The 27,654-nt window shown below is 40.0% G+C and overlaps 3 protein-coding genes across 3 annotated transcripts in view; all 3 read left to right on the top strand.

Annotated features, from left to right (window-relative positions):
• The window catches only part of LOC116038066 (NACHT, LRR and PYD domains-containing protein 3-like), a 1,733,742-nt gene that overhangs the window by 877,209 nt on the left and 828,879 nt on the right, over positions 1-27,654 (top strand). Inside the window, exons 6-7 of the mRNA XM_036001598.1 lie at positions 18,689-18,796; positions 19,348-19,458. Of these exons, the coding sequence (XP_035857491.1) occupies positions 18,689-18,796; positions 19,348-19,458 (219 nt within the window). The remainder of the gene's footprint in view (positions 1-18,688; positions 18,797-19,347; positions 19,459-27,654) is intronic.
• The window catches only part of LOC116034665 (NACHT, LRR and PYD domains-containing protein 12-like), a 575,637-nt gene that overhangs the window by 249,368 nt on the left and 298,615 nt on the right, over positions 1-27,654 (top strand). The gene's annotated exons all lie outside the window — the stretch shown is intronic.
• Positions 1-27,654, top strand: part of LOC116040282 (zinc finger protein 436-like) — a 188,047-nt gene that overhangs the window by 59,874 nt on the left and 100,519 nt on the right. Inside the window, exon 5 of the mRNA XM_036001625.1 lies at positions 307-475. Coding sequence (XP_035857518.1) covers positions 307-475 — 169 coding nt within the window. The remainder of the gene's footprint in view (positions 1-306; positions 476-27,654) is intronic.

The following is a 27,654-nucleotide window of genomic DNA, read 5'->3' as shown; positions in this document are numbered from 1 at the left end:
ATTAATACTTGGTGTTCTTAGTCCTGAATATATATATATATATATATATATATATATATATATATATATATATATATATATAGTATCTTGTTCATTTAGAAATTGCAGATAATCTACAGCATAAATTTCAGCATTGTATCATGCCCTCAAAGTTGAAGGTTTGGTATTTTGACACTAAGTTGCAGACCATCAAATAACCTTACAAAATGACAATAGAAAAAAGGAATAATACGAATTAGCAATTAGAGTGAGAATGTATTGCCTAAAAACAAAGTCTGAGGAGATTTTCTTCTGTCACCTTTCCAGTGAGGATAACACATGGGAGCCTCAAGACAACCTGGACCTCGACCTTATCACAGAGTACATGCAGAGACACAAGGAGAAGGAGGAGAAGAAGAAGGAGGGCAAGAGGAACGTTGTTAGTGAGGTCTCGGGAGACTCAGAGGAGCGAGGGAGCAAGAGGAAGGAGGAGGAGGTGAGTGAAGGAAAGAGGTTACTCCAGACTGAAGAGTCCCAGAAATCTAATCTCAATATTAATGAATATGAATACAGCGCAAAAAAGGAAGGAATTTAAATGATTTATTAAAAATGTAATAATAGCATAACAATAATAACTTATTTCACCAGTAAATTGCTGTTAAACAACAAAATCAGATGAGAAAAGGGTATTTTACAATAACTTTGAATGCACCATAACGTTTACCCGTTTCAAGTTAACGCAACATTTAGGATATATTGTGCAGACCTAGCTACAACTGTTAATAAAAAAAACACGTTAGAAAAAGCATGGCAAATAGCGGACCGACTGAATGATATATCTAAAAATATACATTTATGAACTACTGCTCTTAACTGAAACCATTCAATCAGTCACTTGTCATTTGCAAAAATGAACAGTTGTACACTTTGCATTAAAAGCGAGCAGTGGAAGTTAATATGACTTAGGACATTTATAGTTTAGCCCATGAGAGAGAGAGAGGGAGGAACAGAGTGAAAAAGATATTTATGCATCATATTCTAGTGTTGTAGAAAATGGATCTTCATGGTAAATTTCCTGAGTAACATTATCTTCTGCTCACTTTTAAGGCAAAGAGTACAACTGTTAATTTGTGCAAATGATTAGTAGCCTAATCCTTGAATGGTATGATTAAGATGGTTTCAGTTCAGAGCAGTGGTCAGTTAATGTATATTTTTAGGCTGCTTACACATTCAGTCGGTCCGTGATCGTCTGCCACGCTTTCTCTCTCTCTCTCTCTTTTTACAAATAATGTGTTTCACGTCATCATACTTCCGCAAGAAGCTGCTGCTCACTCTGTGTAAAGTATGAACGATGATTATTCTCCATTTTAGCATCAGTAAATCTGTTATCAACCTCACGGTCTGTTGAGGAAAGATGTGAATGCTCATCTATCTGAATTACATCAGCCTGACTCAACCTAGTCTCTCCTCCTCAGCCTGACTCTACCTAGTCTCTCCTCCTCAGCCTGACTCTACCTAGTCTCTCCTCCTCAGCCTGTCTTTGCCGTCGTGAATCCCAGAACACCAGGATGCTCTGATCAGACTAGGTCAAGCCTCGCTTTATCGGTTATCCTGGATTTATAAATTCTACTGTTGTGCAATACCACTTTAAGAACACATTGATTTCATGTAATTCTGAGCCATTTGGTTACTTGTCAACAATACATTTCTGTAAGCCTGGGTGGTTACCTAACACTATTTAACATTTTTAAAATGAAAATCTTTTGCTATGTTTACACCTCACGTCCACACTACTGAGGTTAGCAGAGTTTCCCATACATTGGTTCTACTTTCCAAACAACGGTGAATTTTTTACAGTGCAGACAGACCAGCTGCCTCCAGCCCCTCCCCCTCGCAAAGTTGTGTGCCGCATGAATGACAGCGTCAACGTTGCACTTGCTCAGAGAGGCTATCGTTAGTAGTAGCATGCTGCTGGTGGTCTTGCAATGGGATTAACTGTACTAATAAAACCGTAGAAACAACAGGGCCACGCTGCTGTGAAAGCTCCCTGAACATCATTTATCAGAGTCTGGTTGTTACCCCTCTCCGCGGCAGGCTCCTCCGCTTCATGTCTTTATAACGGAGCTAGCTAACCGGAGCTAACCGCTAATCAGAGCTAATGGTTGCTAACCGAGCCTTCAGTTCTCCGTGCCTGTATCCATTAACTGTACTTATGGACCCAAGACCGAATTAAACCCTTAATTTTATTAAATTGGCTGTAAAAGTTTTAAACTACAACTCAGAGTTGTTTGAATGACAGAAATCTGCTCAGATGAGAACTTAATGAGTGCAACAGGACATGTTTAGTACAGAACAGTAGGCTATGTTTAGGAACCCCAAAACATGGATTAATACACTCCAAAAAATGAACAAAGATCTAACAAACAACATGAACAAGAATTTACTTTAGATATTCCTAGTCTTATGTGATTTAACAGGAGTTAGGAGGAAACAGTGTTGAGATTAATAATAACATGTCATTTTCTGTATGGAGTATAGTATTATGGGTATTTTGTCTGCTGAACCGTTAACATTTGGCAAAAAAAAAAACTGATTTAATTGTCAAAGCACATCATGGCTACACTTTTTCCTCATTTGTTTAAAATTTAACGAGCAATTTTTTTTTTTTTTTTTGCAAAATACTGAAAGCAGCAGAACTGAGTAGGCTACATTTTAATATCTGTTTATTTATCACAAGTTATATCATTATCGCGATATTCAACAACGTTACAGCATATCGCATATTTTCCTCATATCGTGCAGCCCTAATAACTACCCTGAAATTGTGTCAGATGCTGCATAGTGTCGCAATATTGTCGTCTTTAAGTCTAATTTGTTTAATATGTAAATAGTTTTTTCTTTCTAAATGATCTGATAATGTTGTGTAGTCATTGTTTTCACCTTCTTTTGACTAGTTTATAACTGACCCATTATTACTAAACCTAGTCATCACACACCGCGCCGTCACATCCTGCGCCACACGCCACCACCAAGAGTAAATTCTCAACCTGTGGGAAACACTGAGAAGAGCCCGATGGCTTCCATAGTAACATGTCTGCAACCAGAAGAACTTTACCTTTATTTAGACATCAAATTAATGTATGTATTTCAAAAGGTTTGAATGGGATTTAAAGGATGAAAAATACCCAGAATGTATTAAAGGTTTGTGTTATTTTAAAGTTACCATGGGATTTCTAACTTAAAGTAAAACTGAAGAGAGTGACCAAATGTTTTAGTTTTTAAATTGCCAATCATTTGAATGGGGAAACTTGCCTGAAAAATGTAGAATATTTCTGAACTTATTAAAGTTATGAAAAGTACATTTGCTTCCATAATAACATGTCTGCAACCGGCACATATTTAACTTCATGTTGTCAAAAATTATTGTATGAAGAGTGAAAATTGTGAGTGAGAGCAAGTCCAGGGTTTAAGAAGGTTGTTCACTAACTCTCTTTCTCTCTCTCTTTCTCTCTGTTTGTCTGTTGCTATAGAAACGGAGAGGAGGAGCGGGACCCAAACGTCAACACTGTGACAAATCCTTCACAACATCTGGATATTTAAAGATTCATCAGAGAGTTCACACTGGAGACAATCTACACAGCTGTGATCAATGTGGGGCAGCTTTCACACTACAGAGTAACCTAAAAAGACATCAACGCATTCACACTGGAGAAAAGCCTTACAGCTGTGATCTATGTGGTACAACATTTTCTCAGAGTGGTAACCTTAAATCTCACCAGCGTGTTCACACTGGAGAGAAGCCTTACAGCTGTGATCTATGTGGTACAACATTTTCTAGGAGTGGTAACCTTAAATCTCACCAGCGTGTTCACACTGGAGAGAAACCTTACGGCTGTGATCTATGTGGTAAAACCTTTTCTCAGCGTAGTGACCTTAAATCTCACCAGCGTGTTCACACTGGAGAGAAGCCGTATTGGTGTTATCAGAGCTGAGAGACTAGCTATGATATCGTTGGGGTTGGTTTGTTCAGGCCCAACTGTGTACATCATTTTCTTCGGTGCTGGCGACTTACTGGGGGTGATAGGAAGAGTCTTCCACAGTGGTGAGAGGCAGGAGAGTGGAGGTATAATCGTGACAATTGTCAACTAGAGCATTGCCAGCCTTAAGAGTAACATTGCTAGCATCAGGATTTAGCTTCTGGGAGCTAGCGTGGAAACAGCTGCAGCTCTTATCTGAGGAATGCTGTGGTTTCCATGGAAACCTTTTCAAATGTAAACTCCCTCCAGCCACCAAGGACAGACTGAAGTCAGCTGACTGTTCACTACCTGAACTGCATGTTTATCTAACTATAACTCAAGGACCCTCTGTGTGTGTGTGTGTGTGTGTGTGTGTGTGTGTGTGTGTGTCTTCTAACTATCTCCAGAACCGTTCATCCTACTTCACACTCGGCCTCCTGGGTACAACATGAACTCAGAGTAGTTTGGAGAAAACAGCTTTGGATATTATTAAACTGTAAATAAGTCTAAACAACTGGCTAACAAAGTTTAAAAAAACGCTGTCATAGTTCTGGCTCCTCCGTGTCTACCCTTCACAATAAAAGCCCAGCTTAACTTCACTCAGAGCATTTCACTGACAGGAAACTCAATAAAAAGTTATTTTAGCCGACACTACATATCAAACAGAACACAATTTAAAGCTCCAGTATCCTAGAAAAACTACATTTAATTTGCTATTCTGGCAATATAAGATAAAGCCTACTTAATGATTAGATTTTTTTATGTTTGAACTTTGCATCAATAAAACTCTTCAAAACAAAAGACAGCTGTCTTCCTGTCTCACTCAGACTCGGTTGTTTAAGTGTGCTAACTTATTAACATTAATAACATTACCACCGTCAAAATACCTCCTCTATAAATCCATACTTTACCGCTACTTTATAACCTAGTAGACCGCCGTCATTAAACGCTGACTGTGTCAATATCAACATGCAATATTGATGTTGAAAAAGAAGACACTAAAATGTAGTTAAGAAAGCTACAGGCAGCAGTACCACAGGCCAACCAATGGGAACAGTTTCAGACAGCTTGATCCAAAAAGTCTGACACACTTTCACAACAGTAAGACCTCCTGCACACTGGTTGCGTGCCAGCTGCGTAGCGTGTCAGTTTTATTTGTCTTTTTGTCTTTAATTTTAATTGTTAAAGTTTTGTCTTTTTTTCAATTTACAGCATTAAAATGCATTTGTTTTTTCTAGCGAGTCAGCTTCCAGTAATATTACAGTTAGCTCCAAACAGTGGCCTAGGTTTTAACAGACACTCTGCTCCAACTCCTCTTTAACACAACTAAAGACATTTAATGATACAACCAACACTGTCAGCTGCTCCCATTATTCACCTTCCTCTAAAATATGACAAACACTAAAGCAGAACCAGAGAAGCCAACACGGTAGAAATGTAGTGGAGCTTCATTATTTCGGAGAGTTTCTCTGATATTCTGTCCAATCAACAAGCGACTGCTTCCACCACGTGACGTGTGTTTACAGTGTTTGCTGCGTTTGATAAAGTGCAGTGTGACGCAAACCGAACCAAATGAAAAATGCAACAATGTTACAACTTCAGCCCCGAATCTCACCGAGCCCACCGAACTATAGAGGAGACACTAACGGAGCACACTGTTGCTCAGCAACGAGCGCAGATCGATAAAGTTCAGTGGCGCAGATATTTCATATGTTAGTATTATTCATATTTTCAAGACATTCATATTAATTAGAACAGTTTCCACTTTTGCTAATTTTTTGCACAACTTCACCTTCTTCTTCACATTGAAGCCTGCAATTCAGTGTAGTGACAGCTTTTCAGAAAACCTTTAAATATTCCACTTTAGTATCATACATGTTTGGGGTTATTTCACATGTTAAAGAAACATAAACTAATTAATACTATTCCAACTTTTCCAACTATTCTTACTAGAGGTCGACCGATAGTGGATTTTACGATACCGATTGCTAGGTTGGGCCGTATTTGCCGATAACCGATTAATCGACCGATAGTATTTATAACTTATACAGTTGACAAAATACATACATTGTTTCAAAAAAAGTCCAGATGCTTTTGCCAATAATCAAAATAATAATGTCATATTTATTGATATTACACCCACAGCAATGCTACACAAGCATGTGTGTTATCTAAAACAGTTCTCCTACATATTTGGAGTCATCCAGTGCAAAAATAAACATAATGAGCATTATAATTCATATAAAGGACAAACAATCTCAAAACAGTGACGCCATTCTTCTCTGTAGAACGGTTTAGAACGGTAACAGACGATCTCTGACCTGGAGGGATCTATCTTTCCCACTTTATACTATATATATATATTTGTTCTTGCTTGCCCATATAAGGTGTAATGTGTGACGGACCTGCCTTCCCATTGGTTGAAAACATAAACAAAGGCATCATGGGAGATCCCCTTGTCGGTAGCACCTACTGTCTATGGGTAGCACGGAGTTAGCGGCAGAAATGACCGAAAACGTGATGAATTATGGACATCAAGTGGATAAATCTTGGATGTAACAGTTTGGATTTAATGCTCAACAACCCCGAAAAAAGGAACAAGTTCCAGGCTGGATAGAAAATCACCTGTAGAGGCTAGAAAGACACCAAAGACACCCAGTGACGGCTAACTCGTTAGCTTTTAGCTGCAGCAATCAGTAAGTCTCTATGTTTAACTGTTATTAAATGATATAAATATGAATCAGAGATGCCGTTTGGGATCGTGGACGAGCCTTTAGGGTTCTGATTCTGACATTTGGGTCGGACTTGCGTTTATTTTTGTCAGTGTTTTAACCACTTGAGGTAAGTTAGTCTACTACTAATGTTTAGCGTCATCTCAGCCTCGAAAGCAAACAAATATACTGTTGTGCTGTTCTTTCTCTACTAATGCAGCATCTATTCAACAAATTAATATGTACTGTATACATACCTTTTTGCTGTCGATGCTTTAAACGATCATCTGATGTCAGCCTTCTCCGTGCACCATGTGCTCTCCGTGCAGCGCGCAGTAACACGTGTCAAAAATAAACAACACCAGGCATCAGTGATAGTTTTTATTTCGCCTCTAGAGGCCGCTATTGTAATGCATGATGCCAGCAGACCCTTCTCAGCTTTCGCGTACTGTGTAATGACTGACAGCGCGCGCCGCTACAGCAACGGACGCAACCATCGGTATGGATTTTTGCCGATAACGATAGTTCCACCAATCAACTATCGGTGCCGATTAATCGGCAAAACCAATGAATCGGTCGACCTCTAATTCTTACTGCCTCACCTTCTTCTTTCACATTAAAGCCAGCAATCTAGTTCAACTTTAGCAATTTAGCTTTTCAGCATTCACAAGCATTTTCTGCAGGAAATGCATTTTCTAGTTACTTTTCACATGAGTTTTTACCCTTCCTTCATGTTTGTGATAAGCTGAAGTATGATGTCATAAGAGTGTCATAAAAAAGAATAAACGTGTAAAATAAGAAGAAACTAAATGTCAAAGTTCAATTCAATTCAGTTTATTTAAGAAGAGGACAGATCAAATTAATAAAACAAATGATTATACATGGGTTAAATATCCCAGAATTAGCCAAAAGCTCGCAAACCTCCCCCCCTGAATACAACCAGCTATATATATATAATATATATATAATATACATATATATATATATACACACATATATATATGTATATATACAAATATACATATGTATTATTATATATATATGTATATATATATATATTATATATATATAATATATATATATATATATATATTATATATATATATATATATATATATATATATATATATATATATATATATAATATATATATATATATATATAATATAATAGTATGTGTGTGTATGTATAATATATGTGTTGAAACGGCGGCCATTTCCTAACAAACATTGTGCTCCTCCTAATGCATGTGTGTCTATGGAGGCAGAAGATCTCCAATCATTAAAAAAACTCAGAACAAACTGAACCAGTGGTTGCAAAGGGACTTCTCTCTAAAAGGCAGAGTGTTGCTTACCAAGGCTGAAGGGATATCCAGGCTTACATACGCAGCTCTCTCTTTACACTTGGATAGTAAAATCTGTAAAGACATTGATAGAATGCTTTTTGACTTCATCTGGAAAAATCGTGTCCATTATATCAATAAAAGTGTTGTTATGAATAAATATGAATCTGGTGGGCTACATTTTTTGGACTTCAATACTCTTAATAATACCTTTAAGATTAATTGGGCTAAGCATTTTCTTAAAAACCCCATCTCGATTTGGAATTTTATTCCCCATTATATATTCTCTCGTTTTGGCGGTCTGGACTTTGTCTACATTGTAGTTACAATTCAAAATAAACTCCCTGTAAAACTGTCCACTTTTCACAAGCAGGTCCTCTTAGCTTGGTCTCTTATTTACAAGCATAATTTCTCACCTCACAGGTATCTAATTTGGAATAACAGAGATATTTTATATAAGAACAAGTCATTTTATTTTGAGACTTGGGTTCTGCTGGTGGACCAGCTATTCAATGTAGAGGGGCGACTTTTCTCCTATAGAGAATTTTTATCAACATATAACATTCCAGTTACGCCGAAAGAATTCGCAATTGTATTTGACGCCATTCCATCAGGCACAATCATGCTTTTTAAGTATACTGGCAGACTTGCCTTGAACATTATATTAATCTGATTTCTGGCTCAAACAACAAAAAGGCTGTTAAAACTGTCAACATATGGTCCTCTTTCTCTTTGTAATGGCCTATAAGCTTCCCCTGGCAATCTTGTTTTATATTTTGTTTATTTTCTTATTGTTGTATGTTATGTATGTTTTGACTATTCACTTCTGATTTGTACCCTTTATTTGCAATAAAAAAAAAAAAAAAAAAAGAAACCAGGAAGAGAGGTGAGGCTCCGTGGATCATCTCTTCATTCTGTTGTTATAGATCAAATGAGGAGAAAGGAAGAAATATCTGTAATATCCATTCTGACCACTAGGGTGTAGTATAGGATACCTTGGTTACATGGTGATAGGTATCATTACATGAACAGGTAATCAGTGAGCAGGTATTCAGTAGAGCCTGTAGGTGTGGGGAGCACACGGTTCTTACCGTTAAACCAGCTTTTGTTACCAGCTTTAAATCAAGACTTAAAATGGTAAATACTTTTTTGTTTCTGGAAAATATTCAATCATTGCAATAAACGGGAACTTCACCCAAAGAAGAAAGAAGGTTTCAAACTCTTTGTAATACAAGTAGGTGTAAAGAACATTCCTCAAGACACCTACGGAGTGACTCATTAATGGCCTTTTGGATAGCCACTACACACAGGGTGACCAGACGTCCTGGTTTGACCGGGACAGTCCTGATTTTCAGTTGCGTGTCCCGAGTCCCGACAAAAGTCTGGATGCTAAAATGTCCCGGTTTACACCAACCACTATGAAATTGTCCCGGTTGTCAGCGATTACATAGCCGACGTGGTCTTATTATAGCCTGATAATTAACTAAACCCATGTAGAAAGACTAGCCTAATAAAGCGTCCAGCGTATGATTTTAACAATGAGTGTGTGTGTGTGTGTGTGTGTGTGTGTGTGTGTGTGTGTGTGTCAGTCAATCATAGAGGTCTGCGTCTGCATAATCTGTGCAGCCAGCGTTACAATGTATATTTCTAAACAATGCCTCTTCTTATCTGTCTAATCTGTCTAGTTTTAACGGTTAGGCTATATCGCGAGTAACTAACTCGAGTAGGCTAGGCTACTCTATATAATTTAATGTAAGCACAGGAATTGTTGAAATGACTGATAATGCCCATCCCTACTACGTTAGCCGGGATGTAAATTAAGATTACTTGTTAAGTTAGGAGGAAATGAGCCAAATCGGCGTCCTTTAGGGCTCTAAGCTGTCTCCACCTTTTACATGCATCTCTAATATTTCCCTGTGTTTTACCTATGCCCTGGTTATGCAACTGTTTAGAAAAGATGCCGAGTTTTTTAAGGTTGGGTAGAATGAGTCTATATCTGTTAATCCAGTTTGTTTGGTTGCTGCTACCATCGCTGCAGTCAGCACCTTGTTTTTGCGTGTTTGCGTTTCATGTCCGGCAACACGGGTGTCTAAATAGGCAACACACAGGCCAAAATATGGAAATTTATATTTCAATATGGAGAACACTGGCTTTGGCATTGTTGTCAGAAAATATAGTATTTCAACTTAGCATGTTTCCTTAATATCTGTTAAAATACTGTGGACATTTCTTGATTAAATACAATAAATGTATTACATATTGGACCTTTCAAGTTGAGATATGTTTAATATGTATATCCCTCCAAAGAGGTTGGACTAAAGAATGGAATTACTGCGTTGGCTCGTCGTGAGGGTCTGTCTAGTTTATTTATGGGATCCTGTTAGATTGGACGTTTTCTGAAGAGAACGACCGTCAGCACGCTCACTGCCCCCCTGACAGACTGCTGCTTGAATCAACTTTAATGAACGGTGATGAAGCTGTGGCCTCCAGTGATGTTGATAAGATTAAAATGTAGTGAGACTCTGGGACCCACAGGTGGTTACAGCGTGTATGAATGTGTGTGTGTGTGTGTGTGTGTGTGTGTGTGTGTGTGTGTGTGTGTGTGTGTGTGTGTGTGTGTGTGCTGTAAAGCACAATAGTGCCCCATTTCACCACCGGGTCAAAATTGACCCGGGAAGACCACAAATTTAAATGAAAGTAGTGATCATTAATTTTACTTGTGTAGAGCGTCATTGGGAACCATCCATGTTATTTTTGGTTAATTTGGTTTAAAGAAACCCACATTTCTGATGAAGAAACTTTGAAAACGGGTCAAATTTGACTTGAGGACAACACAAGGGTTTTGAGAAAGACAGAAGTGATGTTCATATTAACAACTCTTAAATCTAATGAAGGCACACAAAAAGAACTAGGGCTGCATAAATTAAATATGAAATGTGTGCGTGATGTCTGCTCTGTTCTGAGTCTGATTTATTCACCGTGTTTATGATGTATAAAGATTAGTATTTACAGTTTCTGTCAGTGTTTAATCCTCATCAATCATCTTCTATCTGACGTTCATGTTGGGACGTTTTCTAACAACTAAAAGAGATCTGTTTGGGGGGAAAAAGGGGATTCTGGGAAATGTAGTAAATGCCAGTGTCAGCAGGAGAGTGAACGTGTGGTTGACTCTGGTGTGAATATGGTTTAACATCTTCCCTCGTTCCCTCACTTTTATTTCCTTCCAGCTAGAATATAAAGTGCAGCTTCCAGCATGAAGCGTATCCCACAATCCACTGCAACATGAGGTCACACAGGTCGGACGCCGCCTGTGCTCTAGAGACCCGTCGACAAATGTGAGTAGATATTTAAATGTATTTTTATTTGCGAGCTGCAGTCAGGAGAAAGATGCTTTTATTGTTTTAATTTGGAGGTTTTTACGACTTCTTTTGATTGGTTGTGAGCGAGGGGCGTTTGATTTCCCCATCAGCTGATCCCTGCAGCTGCTGAAAGACAGACGGTATGCTGATGGTGAACCTGGAAAGGTTCTGAGGTGATGTTGGACACTGACCTAAAGACACCTGGGTACCACTGGCTCAACTTACATAGCTTTAAATTCTACAACACTAATTATTGATTCATCACTTTAAGTCATTTCTTCATGAAAAAAGAAAAGATTCGCTGATTGCAGCATCTTAAATGTGAATATTTTCTACAAGACATTTTAAGGACGTCATCTTGGGCTTTGGGAACCACTGAAGACACTAATAGAAGCCATACGCTCACATCTCTACCTCTCTCATCCAAAAGTGAGGGAGCGGTACCACGGCGTGTGGTGAATGTCGGAGCTGACATTAGCAATGATGTCAAAATGCAAATAAATCTGTAAATGCACGGGCAGTTAGGTTATATCCTCGCAGCTGTGGTGTTGAAATAAAATCCAGTTCTTTATGTCTGAGACTGAGACAACACTATGTAAAAATGCTCTGAATTTAATTCTCTTTCTAAGATACTGGAATAATATAGTGTTTCTACTGTAGTTCTCTGCAGCCTCTCAGTCAGATATGCTGTTAAAGACAGTTACATGCTGCTTTACATGGACTTTAATGGATGGAATGTGAAAATAAAAATCAGGATGTTAAAATAGAAAATGAAAAACAAACAAAAAACCAGGCACAAAAGAGGAAAAAACTAACTATGAATACCATCTGAGCTGTAAACTGTAAATCAAAGCTGCTCAGTGTTGTATTTACTTTAATATCTCAAATGGTAAAGTCATGTCACAATCTGTGTAACTCTTGTAGCTGCTGCAGAGATTTCAAATTAAAAGCCCCCCCCAGTCCTCCAACCCCTCTAATCTGACCCACAGGAGAGTTCTCCGTCCTCATATCTAAACCAGAGAAGGTAACGGTCACTGTTTTAAAGACGTGGTTAACGTTGTGAAGAGGTTCCAGTTTGGTTAGGGTTAGACACCAAAACTACTGAGTTAAGATGATAAAAAGATGGAGGTTTGGGTTCTAATCAGACGTGACTTCTCTTCCTGAAGGTTACCATGGTGACACAGAATGTGACGTAGCTCCGTTTGTTCCCTAAAGATAAAAAAAACTCTGTTTCCTTTTCTTTTCAAACAGGACATGAACCGCGGTCTCCTGGGAGGAAGCCCCCCCCCCCCCCCCTTACCAGGACATTTACTTCATTTCCTTTGAGTTCAAGTTCAGCAGAATATAACAGGTTCCACTTGTAGCTTGGTCTCTACTGGTGTCCGTCTCCGTCCTTCTCATGGTTTTAGTTCCAGTGAACACAAACTGGCGCTGCCCTTCCTGCCCAGCATTAAGTCTGTAACAATCGTTACATCATTGTTACATATGATTGTTAATTGTTGATTTTGTTTAGATATGCCAAATTTTAATTATATAAGTGATTATTGGTTGGAGTATATATTTTTATTATTATTCGAATTGTTAGTTGTTGGCGCTTGACCCTAAACACGTTCATAGCAACAAGAATGACAAGGTGGGATACAGTTAAAACAAATGTTTTCTGATAATAAAGAGGCCTAGTTTACTCCATAGACTGTGTATTTGTGTTATTACATTAATTGGTCACATGACAGTGATTGAACCAGAAGATGGATCCTGGGATTCACTTAAAACTTAACTTAAATACATTTTAAAATTTGACTGAAAGAGATAATTATATTGTTACTCGCAATTATTTATGAGACAATTAATTGTCCAAGAAAATCTGGAATTATTACAGCTCTACCCATCATTCACTGCAGTAGTTCCTGGGGCGCTTTTCTTTCGCTGCATTTTTTTTTTTTAACTTAGTAGCAGATGTGATATAAAATGTAGCAAAGTACAATACTTCAAACTAAATATACTTAAATAGAAGTACACAAAAAACTACTTGAATAACAGTAACATGAGTAAATGTATTTGGTAACTTTCCACAACATCTTTCCAAAAGTCAATAAGTTAACATGTTACAGTATTTTTTTTATTGCTAAATGACACTGATCACAACTGAAGCCACATGTGCTAAACTCTAACTCCAGTCTGAACTACCAACAGTCACCTGAACTCAACAGTTCACATCTGCTGAAGAACTCATTCACAGCAACACAACTCTTCACACACGTCTCAGAACAGGCTCAGAGCAGCTAAACACTCAGAACAATCCTCACTGAGATAACACACGCTGAGACACACACACACTCACTGTCACTCAGAACACACTGAGACACACACACTGAGATAACACACACTGAGACACACACACTGAGATAACACACACTGAGACACACACACACTCACTGTCACTCAGAACACACTGAGACACACACACTGAGATAACACACACTGGCTCCCCAAAGTCCCAAAGTCTGGATTCACAGACTCACGGACTTCGGTGCGCATTCTCGCGAAATTCGTAAGGGCATAGGGTTGTCCCAATGTCGAATTTCAAAGGACGTTACAAAGGTAAACAACGGCTCGACACACGACCAGGGAACACAGACCAGCCTGTTGTCCAGCTTGTAAAACAAGAGTTTGAAAAAATGTGGAATCAGGCAGCCGTCTCCTGGGCCTTGGCCGTGTGGAAAGAAACAAACTTAAAATGAAAAATCCCAAACCGGCAAGTGTCAGCAACATCTTTGTTATTAAACGTCGCCAAGGTAACATGTGATCTTGCAAAGTGCTGTCCCAATCCCATGTATACCTATCTGAGCTCATGTGGCCTCACACACTCACTCATCAGCACCTGAGATCAATTAAGTCTGGGAGTCTTTAGTCCTTAGTCCTCAGGGCTCACTTAGGGAGAACACACTGAGACACACACACACACACACACACACACACACACACACTGAGATAACACACACTGTCACTCAGAACACACTGAGACACACACACACACACACACACACACACACACACACACACACACACACACACTGAGATAACACACACTGTCACTCAGAACACACTGAGACACACACACACACACACACACACACACACACTGAGATAACACACACTGTCACTCAGAACACACTGAGACACACACACACACACACACACACTGAGATAACACACACTGTCACTCAGACACACACACACACACACACACACACACACACACACACACACACACACTGAGATAACACACACTGTCACTCAGAACACACTGAGACACACACACACACACACACACACACACACACTGAGATAACACACACACACACACACACACACACTGAGATAACACACACACACACACACACACACACACACACAGACACACACACACACACACACACACTGAGATAACACACACACACACACACACACACACTGAGATAACACACACTGTCACTCAGAACACACTGAGACACACACACACACACACACACACACACACACACACTGAGATAACACACACTGTCACTCAGAACACACAGAGACACACACACACACACACACACACACACACACACACACACACTGAGATAACACACACTGTCACTCAGAACACACAGAGACACACACACACACACACTGAGATAACACACACTGTCACTCAGAACACACTGAGACACACAGACACACACACTGAGATAACACACACTGTCACTCAGAACACACACACACACACACACACACACACACACACACACACACACACACACACACACACTGTCACTTAGAACACACTGAGACACACACACACACTGAGATAACACACACTGTCACTCAGAACACACTGACACACACACACACACAGACACACACACACACACACACACACACACACACACACACACACACACACTGAGATAACACACACTGTCACTCAGAACACACTGACACACACACACACACAGACACACACACACACACACACACACACACACACACACACACACTGAGATAACACACACTGTCACTCAGAACACACTGAGACACACACACACACACACACACACACACACACACACACTGAGATAACACACACTGTCACTCAGAACACACTGAGAGTAAAAACTAAGTAATAGTCCAGAAGTTTTTACATATATATATATATATACATACATACGTATATACAGGGGTTAAATTGGGATTTGTTATGTGGGGGGGCTCTCCTTAGGGGGGCTCGGGGGTATGCCCCCCCGTGAAAAACATTTGAAAAATAAACCATTAAACGGCACTTTCTGGAGAGTTTTGTGCAAAGAAATGGAGAAATTGCGTCTTACATGATATGTGCAAAACTGCAAGGTTAAGAGCCTATACTTTGCATTATTGTAGTATCAACAGGTATTAGGGCATTTAGCATTTACATTACTGATAATCAGTCATCACTTGATTACACATTGTATTGCCTTGTTATAATATAAGAAGTGACCCATACAACGTACCAAACATAATGTGCCACATGAAGAGACAGTGCAGCACATGACAGTAGCAACAGCTGAGAAGATTTGGGTCTGTGGTGACCAGGTCCACCACAAACTTCCTTCTCCCATTCTCTCTCTTTACTACCACACACACACACACACACACGCACACACACACACACACACACACACACACACACACACACACACACACACACACACACACACACGGCACTGAGTGGGGCTCTCCGATGCTCAGAGGCGAGCCGTGGCCGGCTCGGAGCCCTGCCGCTGGAGGAGATGTGACAGCGAGGACCGGTTCAACAGCTTGGTCAGCAACATGAACTCGTAGCGGCCGTTGGAGCTTCCGAGCACCAGGCTTCCACCGCTGAGAACGGGGTTTTTAGCTTTAGGAGAAGGCATTTTAAAAGTTAATCCTACCAACGTAGACACTAGGCGTTATGTAGTTGACCTGTAGTGGTGAATTGTCTGCAGTGCTGAGCGGGTTGTTGCCGTGTTCTGATTGTTCTCATCTCAGCTCCGCCGAGACAAAATAGACATGCCGTTTCAAAAATCTTTCATTTATTGTCAGAAATATCATGTTTTCAAAAGTATTACTTTCATCAAATTTTATGTGACATATTTAGACTTAGACATATCCGGACAAACGAGCAGGCTTATGTGCCGGGGCTGGGCCCCAGAGAGCTCCGGCCCAATTTAACCACTGTATTTATAGCTATATATAATTTCCTAAACGGCATGCATATATATATATATATATATATATATATATACTTTGCCTGTAGTAATTTCCATAATTACTGTAAATGTTACAAACTAAAGGTACGTAATAGTCCAGAAGTTTTTTTTTTATCAACACATTAGATGTCTTCTCTTGCCATGAACCTACATCATCTAGAAATACTAATGACTGTGGTGTTCCCATCACTATCACCTCCATTACTTTGTGAAAAACAGTAAGTGTGCAGTTTTACTATAGTAAAGGAAGTGTTTTTCACATTTTCACAGCTGTGTATGTAACCTCAGACATCTTACCTGGACATCTCTGCTCTGTTACCTGTTGACTGTTTCTCTCAAACAGTACAATGTACAACTGTTTCATTCTTATTTGGTGTTTCTTTATTTCCAGAAAAGGCTTTATGATCTTTCTCTATATACCGTATATACAGTAGGTGTTCACTAACAAGTCTAAAACTAGAAATCATTGCAATTAGCAGTTGTTCAACTGTAAATAATCCTGAATTCAATAATTGCATCCCATTTCTCTCCCCCCCCATCCCCTCCCTTCCTTCCTCTCTCTCTGGTCTACTCCCTGCTTTGTGTCGCAGCAGTTTTTTACTTTGACTTTGTCTTGTTGTGACGCAGATGTTTCCTCCACATTAAACATTTGGTAAGTATCACTTCAGCTGATCTTTGATCTTTTATTAAACTGTAAAATTTCTTTTGAGAAGAGTTTAGTTTGGTTAGGGTTAACTGTAACAGTTATCAACTCGTAATCCTAACAGCCACCGTGTTCAGGATCACCAGCTGCTCTAACAACAGGAGCTAACCAATGCTAACCATGCTAACCATAATGGAGCTGTTTCCAAATCAATGTTTGAGAAATCAAATGTAGCTCTGCTGACAAAGTGAGACAGGACTGGAATTAATCTGTTAGTGTGAGGACGAGAAATGACTCATCAAACATTACTGAAACTCACTTAATATTTATATTTCAAACACACAACTCATGAAAGAGTCTGAAGTCTCTAATGTTTATTCTGTACTGCAGTAAAAGTACTAATACACACTGTCAAAACCTACTGTGTTAGTACAAGTTAAAGTTATACTTTGAAGATATTACTGAGTCAAAAGTACACAAGTATTATCAGCTAAAGTCATTAGTTCCACTTCCCCTCAGCCCTAGATATTATGTTACAGCCTATTGTTTTTTTTTTTACAGTCACTGGTAACAGGATACATCACAAGGAGGCCACTTGGAGAGTTGATGTTGCTGATGTTTAGCTCAAGGAGGTGTGTCAGAACTTGTCAGACTACTTAGATCCACCTGGGCATCATGCATTGTATTCAACCCACAGCCATCTTCCAACTACTGAGACAGACTTGGTTTGTGTGTGCCTGAAGGAAAGAGCAGCTGATTCACTGTTTTCTACAGTATTTGTGACATTTAAGGGGAGTAAGAGACTAATGTGTCCTGTGATGAAAAGCTTGTTATAGTGACAGAGGTCATCTCTCCCAGCAGGTGAGGACTCTGCTATGAGTCAGTGTGAGGACAGAGAGGAGGGAGCCCCTCCCTCTAAAACCACTCTGTGTGGGGACCATGACAGCCAGACCAAAGCTCAGAGGTGAGATGATGATGATGGACTCTTCTCCATGTTAGAGCTCAGCACTCACATCACTCCTCCATCATGATTCACACTGAATATATATGTATATAATATTAAATACTAACGTGATTAGTCAACAAAGAGACAACTGATGAAAGATACAGCACTCAAGCACTTTAGTGCATAACACCAAATTTGTTTGGTCCCCCAAATCCATATTTTACTCTTTTTACTGTTATTTTATCCTATCAATGTATTGTGTTGGAACTTGTTTTTTTAACACCAACCTTCCAAAGATGTAATTAGCCATCTGTTATAATCTTGCATTTTCACATAAATGTTCATCAATATGCTCTGTCCGTATTCTAAATAAATAAATCTCAGATTACGTTTTGGTGAACTGTCTTTGTTTGTATCAGGATGCAGCAGCAGAAACCAGGACCTGAACCCAGCTGTGTGTCCATGAAGAGTGACTGGTCTATGGATCGTCCTATTGACTTTAAAGATGGACAAGCTGTTGATGAAAGGTAAGAATTTAAAAGTGAACTTTGTTATTATCTGACTCTCTCAGAGCTTCATAGTCGAGGTTCAGCGATGCCACATAATGTGGTTTTGATCTGATGCCCAGTGATACCAGGACCAGAACCACCAGCCAGCTTTGAACTACCAAACACCTTTCTTACAACGACTGAAAGTCCATCTGTTTTCAGGAACATGAAGTGTTGATTTATTGCAACAACAAAAAATGTAAAAGATCATAATTAATCTTTGGGCTTATCATGTCCAAGTGAAATCACAAGTCATAGCTGTTAAGTTTTTTATTTTGTGAAGTTGAGTCTAAAGTCATCAGACTCATGTTGAGTCAAAGTGACGTGAGCTTCTGCTTCAGAGTGCAGCACTAAGAAAAGTTCACATGTTCACAACATGATCTACTCTGAGACAGATCCATTCATAGTATTCATCCTGACACTCAATTCTCAAAATAAGACATATATCATTATTGATATAATGATAAAACAGAGCAAATTAATGTAACTAGTTAAAAGTATTATTTTCATCATAAACTACTTTTCATTAGTCTGCAGCAAAAACCTGAACCAGGACCTGAACCCAGCTGTGTGTCCATGAAGAGTGACCGGTCTATGAATCGTCCTATTAACTTTAAAGATGGACAAGCTGCTGATGGAAGGTAAGAATTTAAAAGTGAACTTTGTTATTATCTGACTCTCAGAGCTTCATATTTGAGGTGGACGATGTCACAAAATGTGGTTTTGATCTGCTGCATAGTGATACCAGGACCAGAACATCCAGCAAGATACTGATATTTTCATTAATAACAGCTAATTTACTGACGCACAGTTGAGAGCCATGTGTCCTGAGTTCTGAGGTTATCGCTGCACACCAGCGGTGGGACAGTCATTGATTTACAAATCAGATTTTTTCTTCACAGTGACCCTTTGGGGGCTCCATAAAAAACAACTGAAACCAGAAGTTATAATTGATTCTTGTACTTGTTGGCTGAGAAGGAAGAAGCAGTAAAGTTTTGAGTTTGATCATGAGTCCAATAAAATCTGATAGATGAGCAGCCGATGACATTCTGATTGAATACATACCTGATACCATATCGGAACACATTTTGTAAGCTGTGTGCAGATTTGAGTAATTGAATGTCAGTAAACTTGATGTTTTCTCCAGAGTTCAACAGGAGAGTTCAGAGGGCCTCGATGGTCAGTCTGCCCAGCTGCATCAAACAGACCTGGACTCCATATTTATGGTGTGTACATGTACAAACACAGGTTTCACTATTAACTACAGATTAAATGCTAAACTACCATTCAGATCCCAACAGTCTCCATGCTGCTCTGTTCAGACCAGCATACCTTCAGCCTGATGAATCATATGTTGTGTTCTTTATAGAGGTGTGTGCAAGATTAAAATGTTACGATATTTCTAGTTGAGGTTAAAAGTTGTCTCATGATATCAGAACACAAATGCAGAATTACGTTGGTACTACCGAGGACCAATTCACTTTAACTGAATCGGTGCCAAATTACTGTACCTTAGAGCTTCTTTCACACACACACACACACACACACACACACGCAGAGGCGTGGTGCAGACAGAGTGAGAGTTACAATGCCTCTGCAGTTTGTTAAAGTCACAGTGAGTCATGGCAATGCCGGTAAAGGGGACACAAGTGTGGTTATAGTTTCAAAACTTCATGCAGACAGCGTTTGCTGCAATATAATATAATAGCGAGATCGGCGTGCAGTTAATGTTTAACTTCTGACACAAGTGGAAGTTGGTGACTGACTGACAGGTACAAGACAAAAGCGTTCATGTGCCCTTGTGACAGACTGACAGGCTGGAAGTTTTTCCTCACCACTGCTGCACTAAATGCTTGCTCTTGGGCGAATTATTGGAATTGTTGGGTCTTCTATCTGTAAAGTGTCTTGTGATAACTCTTTATGATTTGATACTATAAATCAAATTAAATTAAATTATTAGGTCTGAAGAGGTGAGTTATACAGGATAGAAGCTATTTGAGTTTGTGGCAAAACCTTTCACGGTGCTCATTTTTCATTTTGTGACTTTTGATTTGAATAAAAGTCATATTTCATCATTTAGGTTTTCTTCAAAATAGTGTTAAAATCTCGTCTCGTTCTCATGAACCCAATCTCGTGTCTCATCTTGTGAGCTGAGTGTCACGTCACACCCCTAGTTCTTTACATTAAATGTTCAGTTTATCATTCTGTTTCAGCTGCTGGAGGAGAACATCGTCACCTTTGTGAAGAACGAGCTGAAGAAGATCCATAAGGTTCTGAATCCAGTTTACCCAGAATTCTTAGAGAGTCAAAAGAAGGCTGAGGATGTGTTGGACGGTGAGGATGGAGAGCAGAGGAGGAGCAGCAGAGACGCATTTCTGAAGATCACACTGCACTTCCTGAGGAGAATGAAGCAGGAGGAGCTGGCTGACTGTCTGCAGAACAGTAAGTTGATTTAAGATTTAACATGATGAAAAGAGGAAATGTAGTCAAAATGGGAAAAACTATATATATGCTATACTGCACACATCTGCATCATATCCAAGGCTGTTTTTCTTAAAACTGATTCAGCCTTAAAGGTTTAGATTTTCTGATGTAATTTGTTGTTTGTTTATTCAGGAACTTGTGTTTCAGTATCCCGCCCCAAATTTAAGTCCAACCTGGAGAAGAAGTTCCAGTGTGTGTTTGAGGGGATTGCTAAAGCAGGAAACCCAACCGTTCTGAATAAGATGTTCACAGAGATCTACATCATGGAGGGAGGGACTGCAGAGGTCAATGAAGAACATGAGGTCAGACAGATTGAAATAGCATCCAGGAAACCAGACAGACCAGAAACAACAATCAGATATGAAGACATCTTTAAAACCCCACCTGGAAGAGATGAACCAATCAGAACACTGATGACAAAGGGAGTGGCTGGCATCGGGAAAACAGTCTTAACACAGAAGTTCACTTTGGACTGGGCTGAAGGCAAAGCCAACCAGAACATCCAGTTCACATTTCCATTCACTTTCAGAGAGCTGAATGTGCTGAAAGAGAAAAAGTACAGCTTGGTGGAACTTGTTGATCACTTCTTCAGTGAAACCAAAGAAGCAGGAATCTGCAGGTTTGAAGAGCAGGTTGTGTTCATCTTGGACGGTCTGGATGAGTGTCGACTTCCTCTGGACTTCCACAACACTGAGATCCTGACTGATGTTACAGAGTCCACCTCAGTGGGTGTGCTGCTGACGAACCTCATCAGGGGGAAACTGCTTCCCTCTGCTCGCCTCTGGATAACCACACGACCTGCAGCAGCCAATCAGATCCCTCCTGAGTTTGTTGACATGGTGACAGAGATCAGAGGGTTCACTGACCCACAGAAGGAGGAGTACTTCAGGAAGAGATTCACAGATGAGGATCAGGCCAGCCAAATCTACTCCTACATTAGGAAATCTCGAAGTCTCCACATCATGTGCCACATCCCAGTCTTCTGCTGGATCACTGCTACAGTTCTGGAGAAGGTGTTGAAGACCAGAGGGGGAGGAGAGCTGCCCAAGACCCTGACTGAGATGTACATCCACTTCCTGGTGGTTCAGTCCAAACTGAAGAACGTCAAATATCATGGAAAATCTGAGATAGATCAACACTGGAGTCCAGAGACCAGGAAGATGATTGAGTCTCTGGGAAAACTGGCTTTTGAGCAGCTGCAGAAAGGCAATCTGATCTTCTATGAATCAGACCTGACAGAGTGTGGCATCGATATCAGAGAAGCCTCAGTGTACTCAGGAGTGTTCACACAGATCTTTAAAGAGGAGCATGGACTGTACCAGGACAAGGTGTTCTGCTTCGTCCATCTGAGTGTTCAGGAGTTCCTGGCTGCTCTTCATGTCCATCTGACATTCATCAACTCTGGAGTCAACCTGCTGTCAGAAGAAGAATCAACATCCCAGAAGACTGAAACCAGAGAAGATGGATCTTCACAGATCTACCAGAGTGCTGTGGACAAGGCCTTACAGAGTCCAAATGGACACCTGGACTTGTTCCTCCGCTTCCTCCTGGGTCTTTCACTAGAGACCAATCAGACTCTCCTACGAGGTCTGATGACACAGACAGTAAGTAGCTCACAGACCAATCAGAAAACAGTCGAGTACATCAAGATGAAGATCAGTGAGGATCTGTCTGCAGAGAGAAGCATCAATCTGTTCCACTGTCTGAATGAACTGAATGATCATTCTCTGGTGGAGGGCATCCAACAGTCCCTGAGTTCAGGAAGTCTCTCCACAGATAAACTGTCTCCTGCTCAGTGGTCAGCTTTGGTCTTCATCTTACTATCATCAGAAAAAGATCTGGACGTGTTTGACCTGAAGAAATACTCTGCTTCAGAGGAGGCTCTTCTGAGGCTGCTGCCAGTGGTCAACGTCTCCAACAAAGCTCTGTACGTGCACATAACTATCAAGATTAAATTAAGTTTTTATTTAGAGTAAACAAAATTGTGTAATAGTTTTTATTTTTTTAATTGCTGATTTCTCTTCAGGTTATGTGCTTGTAACTTGTCAGAGAGAAGCTGTGAAGCTCTGTCCTCAGTTCTCAGCTCCCAGTCCTCTAGTCTGAGAGAGCTGGATCTGAGTAACAATGACCTGCAGGATTCAGGAGTGAAGCTGATGTCTCCTGGACTGAAGAGTCCACACTGCAGACTGGAATCTCTCAGGTTGGTGTTCAGTTAGGATCTAAGTAACAATTTTCAACAACAACAATTCTTATATTTTTTGTAACCAACATTGAGTGCCTGGATATGTTTTGTATGACTTTTTTGGTCATAACTCTTCCTCCTCTGAGCAACAGTGGTTTAAAGTATACCATCACATGCTTTTTTCTTAATTAAATCCTTAGTTAGGGACAACAGTGAACAAATGTGAATGTCTAATATGACGTGTGTGTGTGTGTGTGTGTGTGTGTGTTTGTGTGTGTGCACACACGCATGCATGTGTGTGCTTGCATATGTGTGTGTGTGTGTGTGTGTGTGTGTGTGTGTGTGTGTGTGTGCACGCGCGCTTGCATGTGTGTGTGTTTAGTCTCTCAGGCTGTCTGATCTCAGAGGAAGGCTGTACTTCTCTGGCCTCAGCTCTGAGCGTCAACCCCTCCCATCTGAGAGAGCTGGACCTGAGCTACAATCATCCAGGAGACTCAGGAGTGAAGCTGCTGTCAGATGGACTTAAGGATCCAAACTGGAGACTGGACACTCTCAGGTATGGACGGACAGACATGTACTAAGGGACTCTGGTTCATGTTTAATGGAGGATCTGAGTAAAGGTGTATATGATTTTTATTGAAGGTCAGAGGTCTGGAACAATTCAATTGGCATTAACAAAATAAGATTTAATCAACTCACTTATCACTTTAAGCAACGTACATTCAAATGAAGTACTTTCTTTTCCTAGTCAACTTTTGTTCCGATATAGGTAGCTGAAATTTGTTAACAGTACCCAACGGTACCTTTTTTCGGTAGCTTACTTTTTCTCTAACAAAATAATTAATTTAATTTGGAAAAATAAGCCAAACATATTTAGCTTGTCTCAGAGTAAGTGTAACCACAGCGTGACAGCTTTAGCAGCATTGTCCTGACTGTGACTTGAACAAGCTGTAGTGAGAGCTGTAGAGTCGACCTAGTCACACGTCTCTTTGAAAACTGTATTTCTCACTATGATTAGAGCCGGCCCTCCCTATACACAAACTAAGTGGCTGCTTAGGGCCCCGCGGCCACTAGGAGGCCCCCAAACTTTGGTCTGACCATAGATCCGGACCGTGACATAGCTAACATTACCTGATTCTGACTGACATGGCAACATGACATGAATGTTGGTAATGAAATGTTCGGTGTTGCTGATAGAGCGACAAGCAAGGATCATGATGTTTGCTTGAATCTAAAAGTGGCAAAAATGGTGACCTACATACAGCGAAACCCGCTGTCCTCCGCTGCCGCTGCCTCGGATTTGACCGGCAAATACAACAAAGGGCCTTCAGATGTACAGGGCCGGCCCTGACTATGATGGTTAAATTATGCAATTATCCACAGCCCTGGTGTATGAAGTTGATTGTGTCTTTGTTTCTTCCTGCAGGGTGGACTACGGTGGACCACACATGCTGAGACCTGGTCTGAGGAAGTGTGAGTGTGTTTTAAGTTTGCTCTAAGAGAACTCAGCTGTCTTTCACTAGTTTAACCCCTTCCTGGCACTAGAAGTTTCATATTAGATGAGGTTATTTACTATTTCAATGTTTTACTGAGCAGGATGCTGATTGCTTCAGTTCAGTTTATTTTATGAAAGGGGACAGTGCAAATTAATAAAACACATGATTTCCCATGGGTTAAAAAAGCCAGAATTATGTATTATAATTATTATTTTCATCTGTAGTCCCCTGCCCTCGATGTTAAAAAAGGCTTTTTAAAATGCAAAGAAACAAAATACAACAAAACAAAGCACAACGCCGAACTTAACATAAGACAAGACACAACACAGAAGCAGAAAAATATACAACAAAGCAAAGCAACAGAGTATAAGAGTGCTTAGCAATTGATAGTCAATTGGCTAAATCTCCCTTTACCAGTGGATGTTATTATATAGACATTAGGGTTGCACGATATTGACAAAATATGATATTGTGAAAACGCAACAAAATAGATTCATACAAAATTAAACAAGTTTTCTTACAACACAAGGTTTATTTCAACTGACAGTCATATTGGACTGGTCCAACATGAAGAAATAAATAAGGACCATGTCTACAGAACAGGACATGTTCTACTGGTTGGACAGTATAAAATAAATAAGGACCATGTCTACAGAACAGGACATGTTCTACTGGTTGGACAGTATAAAATAAATAAGAATGTCTACAGAGTGGTGGCCCAATGGTTAGCACTGTGGCCTCACAGCAAGAAGGTTCTGGGTTCGAATCCAGGTCGTTCCGGGCCTTTCTGTGTGGAGTTTGCATGTTCTCCCCATGTTTGCGTGGGTTTCCTCCGGGTGCTCCGGTTTCCCCCACCATCAAAACATGTACTAGTCATGTACTAGTCAGTGCCCTTGATCACTCAGGCTCAGATCTGGAGTTGGTCCCCGGGCGCTGTGATTGGCTGCCCACTGCTCCCTTGAGGGATGGGTTAAACGTACAATATGTAACTTTCTGCCGCTAGGGGTCTTTCAACCAAAACAATGGATGGTAAACACAGACGTTTGATGACGTTGGGAAGTTGCGTGGAATTATGGGAGTTTTTATTGGTAAACGCTATTGTTGATTAAAATTAAAATGCATCTGTTTCATCGACGAACACTGTAACTAGATGGTGAATGTTATATGACGCCACTGACATGCGACTAACTGAACATGCTGTGTCCTGCAACTAAATAACCAGATTCTCTGGTTTGCCCTCTTTGATGGAAACATTTGGGATAGTGTACCTACCAACTCTACACAATATATACATAGTATAGGTTCGTTTTAGACCTTTTATGCAGGAAAGTTAGCATATTGTACCTTTACCATCCAGAGAATGAATTTCGCATACATGGATGTGTATGTGACAATACAGTCTCCTTTACCTTACTTACAGAACAGACATTTCTCTGTCAGACACAAATTAAACAGTTTCTTACACACAAGGTTTATTTCACTGACAGTCATATGGACTGGTCCAACATGAAGAAATAAATAAGGACCATGTCTACAGAACAGTCAGTAACAGTATAAATAAAGACAGGACACAACTTTTCTTTCTCTTCTCTGATTCGTTCCGTTTAGTTGTCTCTATTTCTTCACTTACACTGTCACTGTCGAAATATGCACAGCCGTCACGTGGTACGCTCCATAGGGTTTGTCACCTAGTGGACCCGTGTGCTGATGTGCACCACGGTGCAGTGGCACGGTAACTGCCAATGAAACATGATCATTATAGTGTTTCAACGAGCTCTAAATCAAACACAACTAAGCCACACAGCCAACGGACGGAATGCACGCTCCACAATATAAACCAAATATTGCATACTTATTGTAACACTTTTAGGATATGCGATAACGAGATTGAGTCGATATGTCTTGCACCCCCTACATGACATAGTAACTATACAAAAAAATAATCAAGAAACAATAGCACGGTGCTTCCATTGTGGAACACTTAACTCACACTGGCCAATCATGTATCCAGAGATCAGACTTGTCAGTGTGGTTTTAGGCGGTGTGAGAGTCCCGTACAGGAAACAGGAAACATCACTGCCTCTATCTCTACCACAAGAACGTTTTAAAACACAAACACAAGCTCTGACTGCCAGGAGTTTGTGGAACAGCTGAGTGTTTTCCTTCAACACAAAGCACTCGCTACTGTCTCGCTCGTCTCTTTTCTTTCTCTCTCTCTGTGAAATTAAGCTGGCGTTTAACTGCGCTTGAAAGCGCCTGTTTTTTGGTATGAATGCCCCATAAGTTAAATTTTTCTCATACTGTCTGTCTGCATATACCTGTATTCACTCTCTGTCTGTGTGCTGTCCTCTATATTGAGAACTTGGTTTATTCAGAATGTTTGATATCAATTAATTTGATGTGTTAAACTTAATTCTATTGTAAATACATTCAGAATAGTTTGCAGGGAACCTTTATTTTGAAATTCATGGCATGTAACTTGTTTACATTTCCGTAGCTATAATAGTAGAAGAAAAGTAACTAGAAGACCATGGGGCGTTTCTCAATCTGTGTTCTTCTATGACTTGTGTTCTTGTGTCCTGTGAAACGTCATCTTGTGTTTCAAAGTACTGTCCCAATACCAAGTTCGCATTTCACCAAGAACATTTAGATTCCCGAAATGTTCTTTGACACGC

This window comes from Sander lucioperca, chromosome 5 (genome assembly GCF_008315115.2).
Source record: "Sander lucioperca isolate FBNREF2018 chromosome 5, SLUC_FBN_1.2, whole genome shotgun sequence".
NCBI classification, from domain to species: Eukaryota; Metazoa; Chordata; class Actinopteri; order Perciformes; family Percidae; genus Sander; species Sander lucioperca.
This window is presented reverse-complemented; position numbering and strand designations above follow the sequence as displayed.